At 38.8% G+C, this 7857-nt stretch overlaps 1 protein-coding gene across 1 annotated transcript in view; it reads right to left on the reverse strand.

Moving 5' to 3' along the window:
- Positions 1–7857, reverse strand: part of LOC113165714 (sorting nexin-1-like) — an 11580-nt gene continuing 3723 nt past the window's right edge. The window contains exons 2-15 of the mRNA XM_026365409.1: positions 7376–7857; positions 6171–6307; positions 5831–5915; positions 5617–5660; positions 5303–5444; positions 5131–5209; positions 4935–5010; positions 4675–4788; positions 3837–3930; positions 3400–3605; positions 2865–3008; positions 2362–2442; positions 2185–2256; positions 1–1890 (exon numbers count right to left, since the gene is read on the reverse strand). The exon at positions 7376–7857 is cut by the window's right edge and continues 446 nt beyond it. Coding sequence (XP_026221194.1) covers positions 1840–1890; positions 2185–2256; positions 2362–2442; positions 2865–3008; positions 3400–3605; positions 3837–3930; positions 4675–4788; positions 4935–5010; positions 5131–5209; positions 5303–5444; positions 5617–5660; positions 5831–5915; positions 6171–6307; positions 7376–7857 — 1807 coding nt within the window. The 3' untranslated portion in view covers positions 1–1839. The remainder of the gene's footprint in view (positions 1891–2184; positions 2257–2361; positions 2443–2864; positions 3009–3399; positions 3606–3836; positions 3931–4674; positions 4789–4934; positions 5011–5130; positions 5210–5302; positions 5445–5616; positions 5661–5830; positions 5916–6170; positions 6308–7375) is intronic.

The raw sequence follows: 7857 nt of genomic DNA on the forward strand, positions 1-7857 counted from the left end.
TAAATCTCCAAGTGTAAACAGTGCAACTTTTATTGATTTGTTTTGAAAGAGATTCCTATGACACAATGCATGTTGCTGACATTGCTCTGCACACTGACAAGTTATGACACAGTATGACGCCACGTTAACCAAGTGCTGTAACGGCAGCGGAAAATACGCTGACAAGTACAAACGGGTGCAAAGAAATGTCTGCAAGTGAAGCAATGCCTTACTGACAATAAATGACACAGTGTCGTGTCATCGCTGCACACCTTCAATTCATATGTGTGTGCAAATGTGAAATTAAAGCTGTAATCAAAAGAGGGCAGCCCTGCGACGGGTTTGACGTTAAAACTCAGTCGTCACACTTCAGACTGAGGCATCGGGGAAGCATTCAATTCATTATATCAGCATATTTAGTATTTGACGTTACTCTCATGTCTACAAGTCAATGTTAGTCCAGTTCTGAAGCTTTAAGGCCAACTTTTAAAGGACCATTCCAGCGTTTTCACCTAATGCTGCCCATGAAACAATTAGTGACGATGTTTACTTTCGCAGTTTTGCATTAAAGTATACTGTGTTTTCCCGTGGCCTCGTAAATTTGATTGATAGTGAAACTACCGTTAGTGGTAGCTGTAGTATTCTTTTCCATCATCAACAACCACACTTAAAAGCAGCATTTTATCCTTCAGGTGCCCTCTTGTTTCCATTTATTCCACTGAGATACAACACAACTTGCTGAGACTTGAACCTGCTTCAGAAGGATGATCCATACAATAGAAGCATTTACTGTTATTCTTCTCAGAGTTAGACACCATGTCTTGGTAATGCCTTACAAAGTGATAACTGACACCTACTGCACTGGATTACCACACTACAGTGATGCAGCTTTGACAAAAACACACTCAGGTCACAGAGGATGACTTGATTCAAGTCTCTGCCTGTTGACTTTAAGTTAATTCAAATGCTGACTGCAAAGTAGGAACAAAAATCAATGCACTGAATGGGCTTCTATGTGAAAACACCAGGATGGTTCTTTAAGCTCAGCTCTGATTTCTGAAGTAACTGATCGAGACACTGCTCTGCCCACAACTGTGTACAAGCTTCTCTTGAATTCTTTTGGACTGAACTCAACTTAGTGTCTGGAGACAAAACCCCATTCTGAGTTAAAAGGCACGGACGTGTAGTAATAAGAGTAAAGTTTGAACAGTGATTAAAATCAAAACTTCAAACTCGCAAGCTTCACCTTCAGCACAATGCAAACCCCGACCACAGCTAATCTAATACCTCTCTCTACCCTGCACCGTTTCCCCTCAACATCAATAGCACTTTAAATCTGAAAGAAAAAAAGAAAGACATGGGTGGTACTTAAGTACTTTATCCACCTGGTGGAAGTGCTCATCATTTTTTTAAGTGTTATTTTATCCCTTTGAGTCATTAAAAAGAAGAAACCGAGTGAGCTCTTGGCCACTTTCTTCATCTGGGTCCCCAGAAATATCTGACGAGAGAGCAGCCGTGCTGTAAACAGTTACCCACTGCTGATGATCACAGGAGGGAGAAAATCCTGAGAACGGACTCAGTTCGTTTCCCTTCTCGTGGAAAATAATGGAATCATTCATCGACACTTTCTCTCCTTATGTTCTCTTTGTATATGCAAACTCTTTTCATCTAATAAGAAAATATTTGTGGAAGGTTAAATGAAAATATACAATTATTAATACAATAGAATACAGAGCTATATGTTAAAGGTGATAAAAAAAAACTGGTTGATTGTATCTCCCTTTACAACGCACACATTTTCCTTGGTTTAAAGGCAAAAGAGGTAAAGTGTATGTCATCCAAAAGGCTGGTGCGCGAGAATTAGGCGATTGCTTTTGCTTCTGGTAAGAAAGCTTCCCAGTACTTTATGAGCTGGAGGAAAAGGAAGAAAAAGAAGAGACAACGGTGTCAGGTTCATTCAGAAATCACATGCACAAGGTGGTTAACAGTAGGGATTGACAGCAGATGCACAGTATCTATTCACTGCCCTTCAACTCTGTTTAGAACGCTCTCTCTGCTCATCTGAAATTCAAGTTCCTCTGAGCGCACATTTTAAATTTACATTTTTTTAAATGAATTACTCAGATCATTCCCATTTAAAATGTCTAAACCATCTGTAGATTTATAAAAAGAGTATTAAGGGTTTGACTAAAGAGCCACACTCACCTGTTGCTGAGACTGAAGCAGAGACTCCAGATAATTGATTATCTGTCTTTTGAAATTCTTGGCCTTTTGTTTCTGTAGGAAAAAAAAAAAAAAGAAAACAAGTGTTTAACAGTAACGACAAACATTTCCAGCCGTCCACTGAGGTCCAGGGAATATAAAAAGACTGAACATCATTACCTCAAAGTGAATGACTTCCTTGCGCACAGTGGCTGAAACTCTTTCAAAGTCTCTCTCATACTGCGTCACTTTGGCCTCCCACTGTTAGTGAGAAGAGAAGAAGTGTGAATGTTAATGTGAATCGTTCAGGGGGGATTTACTCATTTTCTGATGTGACTGTGTGACCTGTGTTCAGATATAAAATAAATGATAAAACACTGCAATTAAATAATTCTTAGAGGGAAATGCCCATAATTGGTTAAAAAGTGTGTTGGTTAAAAGTACCATCTAGAGTGTTAAAGTGTATTATTCATACTCAAATACATTCATTAATCATATACGTACATTATTCATTCTTATACAGAAAATAAAAAGCCCATGCCACTCGTTTCTAATGATAGCTATCTAGGAACAAATGAAAAACTGAATCCCCAGTACTAAAAAGACATCAAACTCCAGCACTTCCAGGAATCCCAGCTTGGTCTGAGTTATTTCCACTGTGTTGATTTTGGCCTGGCTTGTACCTCGGCAATCTCCTCTTTGGCCAGCTGCAGTTTGTCGGGCTTGTTGGCCCACAGCAGTTTGGCCTCAGTCTCCCTCTTCTTCTGCAGCATGGTCTGAGCATCCTGCCAACGTTGCCACGCCTTCATCCGGTGATCAAACGACCCCTGCAGGTTGGAAGTGTACAGTTAATGAGTTCATGTTTACACTTTGCTACTTTTCATCCATGCAGAGACAAACACTTTTCTAAAGAGAATAACAAGCCTTTATTCAAGTATTTTCTTATTTAGCAATAGATCTGAATGAGGAGATGAAAGGCTGCATATACGGGCAACTTTAAAGTACTGTCCCTGCTTCTTAAAGTAAAACATTCTGTCACACAGCCACAGTGACAGATGAAAAGGTTTAGAGTGTCTGAGATTGTAATGAGTGGAGCAGTTATAGCTGGATGTGTGTAGTTTTCATTTCTTTAGTTATGAGTCTTATTTATAATTAAACACAGCGTGAGTTTTGATATCCAGGATTTAATTTATAGTAGAATATAGATTTTTTCTTTACCCTCACGGCTCCGAGCAGACGGATGTAATCTGCAATGAGTTCAGCAAAGCAGAAGGTGTCGTTTTCAGCCTGGTCCTGGTGTAACTGCTCCATCTTGTCCTCCACCTCTGCCAGCTGAGATAGAGCTCGGGACAAAGCAGTGTTGTCCTCTGCGCTGCCCAGCATAGCTGCACTTTTGGCAAAGCTTGCTGTGTTTAACGAGAGCTCTGTAAGAGAAGAGCGAGACCCAAACATTAATGGAATCAGAATGACTTTTCTACCACAGTATTTACCACGTGATACCAAAAACTTTGAAATGAATACTAAATGATCTGCAAAAGATTTTATGTGCACAGGTTTGAGGAAAAACAGTACTAGCACATCACTGTTGGGCATAAGAATCAAAACATGTTTTGTAATTCTCACGATGTGTAATAATTGAAAAGACCACGACAAACCTTTTCTGTGGACGACCAGGGTTTCAACCAGTGCATGGAGCTTCCTGAACTGCTGATCTGCAGACTCTACTTCCTGTAGCTTCTCCTCAAACCACTGCAGCAAAACATATAGTACAACTCCACCATCAAGTTGCATTACTTTTTATTTTCTGAATCTAATGAATAATATATATATATATATATATATATATATATATATATATATATATATATATATATATATATATATATATATATATATATATATATATATATATATATATATATATATATATATATACACACACACACACATAACTTTCATTAAGCTAAAAAAAACTGTTCAGTACAGTAACTATTTTATGCACAAATGTCTGACAAGTAGGCACTATGAGTCAGTGCGATGTCCCCTTTAGTATTTATACAACTACGCTGCTAAATACAACAAATACATACCAAATGTCAGCTTTAACCACAGCAAACAAAAAAAGCACCAGACACAAAGGTTTAGTCAGTAAGTAGTGTTGTCAGTAGACATGCACCAGTTTACTAAATTATGTGTTTGCCAGTGTATCCCTTAATTTAGGCTTAAGTACATTGCCATAACAAAAAACATTTTTAGTTCCATGAAAATTGTTCTCAGACCAAATCCTGATAAATCATAAAAGACAAGAATGGTAACAGCTCTTGTCTAACTAATGGGAAGTCACTAACAGGTTTTGGTACAGTGCCATCGGACTTTAGCTGCAGGCCTGAAAAGTTCTGCTTTGGACTGAAACGTGTACATTTCCTCATCTGCTACATGAGACAATCACATGAACAGAAACTGTTGTGAACAGAAGGTGTTTGTCGAACTCACCACGTCCGACTCATTCATCTTGATGGTCATTTTACTGACAGCATCTGTTGCTCTGTTTAGCATTTTCAGGAAGCCAGCTCCACTCAGAGCCTGGGTGCTTACTGCTCTGGGCAACTGAAGACAAAAAACACATGTAGTCAAATTTAGGATATCTAGAATGATGCAGAATAACAGTAAATTATTTTGTGCTTCAGATGTGCACCAGGGAGTTTAATGCCTCAAACATTGCTCAAAGAAAAAAAAGGGCAATATCTATTTACCTCTTCTCTCTCAAGGAACTCTCTGACATCTGGATCCTGTAGAAGTGATGGGTGATTTACCACCCTCTGGAGATACCTGTCGCATGTGGAAAAAACATTTGTATATGCGTGGCAACATAATAAAACCTTTTCTATTGATTAGATTTTAAAGAAATGTATTTATCAGATGTGGGGGACAGCAATAATTTCCTCTTACCGCTCCAGAGCACCTCTTCTTCTCTCAACAAAGTCTGTAGATGAAGAGTCTTCCTTTCCCACCTTCACCTTTGTCATACCTGTACAAGACATAATGCATTTTCACCTTTGATGTATATTAAATTAAAAACTACAGATAATGAGAAAAGATGTAAATCAGCCCCTTAACCTACCCAGGATGCTTTTCTCTGGTGGTGGAGGCACAATAAATCCATTTGGTCCATGTTTTTCAGAAAGTTTTTCATACAGACCAAGGAAGTCACTGAAGCGTCGCCTCACTGTGAATGTCTTGTTTCGGAACATGGACAGAGTGGTCTGAAAAACACAATTTCCTCACTTTAGATCTTTGTATTATTGGATATTTTTTATGCACATAACAGCTTTTGAGTTTCGTGACTTACTAGTTTTCTGACGTAACTGTACTGACTACTGGAATAAAGCTGGACATCAAAAGAAATGGTTTAACACTGTCAGTGTTAGTTTTTACCTGTGTGGATACTTTATAGGCCATGTAAGCATTCATCCCATCCCCTGAAACAGATGAAAACAAACAAAGACTTAAGGACTCAGTTACTGACTTACTATAAATATTTTATTTAAGTATTTTTTCAAGTCAGCAGCATGTGAATTTCCTTAATGGTACTTCATCAGTTTATTATATCTGGGTTTATTCAGAACAAAACACGAATCATGAATCTCACCTATTTTTTCAGGGTCTTTGACAGAGACATGGATGTCAAATTTGTCATCCTCTTCTTCTTCTTCTTCTTCTTCCTCCTCCTCCAACTGAAATTCATAATGACCGAAATTGTGGATGCTTGTAAAAACTAAAACAGCCACTGTGGAGGTAAAACTTATTCGATGTAGGGCTGTGTAAAACTGGTCAAAAGTGGCTTATGACTCTCACACATTTTCCAAATTTTAAAAACTCAAATATTTCTGTGGATTTGTCATAATTGAATAAATGATACGTGGAACAGCAATTTCATGATTTCCATATACTTCTTCAGAATTTCACTCTGGGATGAGACATGTATGTACCTCCTCCATGGCAGCAGACTGTGGCTTGGCCAGGCTGGCAGCAGCCGACACAGAGGGAGCGGGCGCAGACGGTTTGGCTGTCACCTCTTTCTTTCTCTCACTACGCGGACTGTCCAGAGAAAGTTCCACTGTGGCTTCTGTTAGGCAGAAAAAGAAATAAAAAAGAAACCAGACCAAGGTTTTCACATGCTGAATGGAACTGTGCAGACAGATTTCCATGATTTATTTCACATCCTCTGCTCTCCAAAATAAAACATGAGGCTCTAAAATCCCTGTTATATGTCTGCATTTGTGTATTTACAAATGTCCTGTACACAATCTGAACATAAACATTTGTATATGTCAGCACACTTGTGGTCAGAGGGACCATCAACACTAAGGTTAATGGTCAACCCGTTCCACCCGCTGAGCTTCAGGCTTTTCTATGTACGGTATCAGTGCTGGACTTCCACATACTGTCAGTACAAAGTTTAGTTTTTTTTTTTTTTTAAACAGCATTTAACCACCTATCTTAGACATTTGCATTACATTATGTACTTTTTTGCATGGGACATTTCACTGTATGGGAATAAGACACTGACCCAGAGAGGACAGTACTTCATTATAAACTGCAGCTTGTTTTTCTCTATTTGGGGGATAAAGCTTTTCACCTTGACCTGAATAAATAAATATGACCCATTATGTTACATTGTTATTCTCCCTCTTTTACCTAATTTCCAGAAAAATATTACTGTTACATTTGGGACAGTATGTTTACCATTATGTTAGAATCTCAAAAAACTACAAATTTAACGATAGTTAAAGTTTAGAAATAAAGTATTTGTTTTGTAGTGGATGTCAGTGCTTAAGTAATCCTAACAAGTCATTATTCATTAACTCAACAGAACTCTTTGTTGTTTACCATACAAATGCAAAATCAAGCTTTCAGCTGCCATGGCTGCTGTCAAGCTGATTTGGTTATACAAAAGGAGAAATGAGGGGGGAAGGTTTATTCCACTCTGCAGCTGGTCATGGTGGAGCACATATTACAAAAAGATGCAGGTAATAAAACAGGTCAGTCATATATCTTGTTACTTGTCTGTCATTATGAATGCTTAGTTTAAATCTGTTTATAAAAAAGCTTGCCAATGTACAACTTGGGCTCTACACAGGTTGGAAAACTAAATCTTTATAATGTAACTAAAGAGTAAAAGTAGTGGACCCACCAGCAAAAATATCAGTCTCCTCCTCAGTGTGGACTCCATTGGTCTTGGAATTGACAGTATTGGTGTTCCCAATGCTTGACGCTGTAGAGGTGCCTTCTTCAGTAAAGATATCAGCAGGTTCTGCAGGGTTACTCACTTCTAGAGGCCCTGCTATGTTGACACTATCACCACCAGCCGCTTTGGATGTGACAGATTTGTCCTTCTGCTCCTTACTGACCGTCTTCTTTGTAGTGGCACCCAGTGGCTCCCCAAACAGATCCTCGTCAGGTTCACCAAAGAGGCTTTTTTGTGGCTGTTTGGCTGACTTAATCTGCCGTGGGTCTGCAAACAAGTCGGATCCCTCATCCTCAAACAGATCGACTGCTGCTCTGCTGGGTTTTTTGGCATCAGCAGCGGGTGGTACATCAGTAAGGAGGTCAACCAAAGGGTCAGCAAGTTTGTCAATGCTGGGTGGCTGTTGCGTTTTGCTGACTGATGAATCA

This window comes from Anabas testudineus, chromosome 6 (assembly GCF_900324465.2).
Source record: "Anabas testudineus chromosome 6, fAnaTes1.2, whole genome shotgun sequence".
NCBI classification, from domain to species: Eukaryota; Metazoa; Chordata; class Actinopteri; order Anabantiformes; family Anabantidae; genus Anabas; species Anabas testudineus.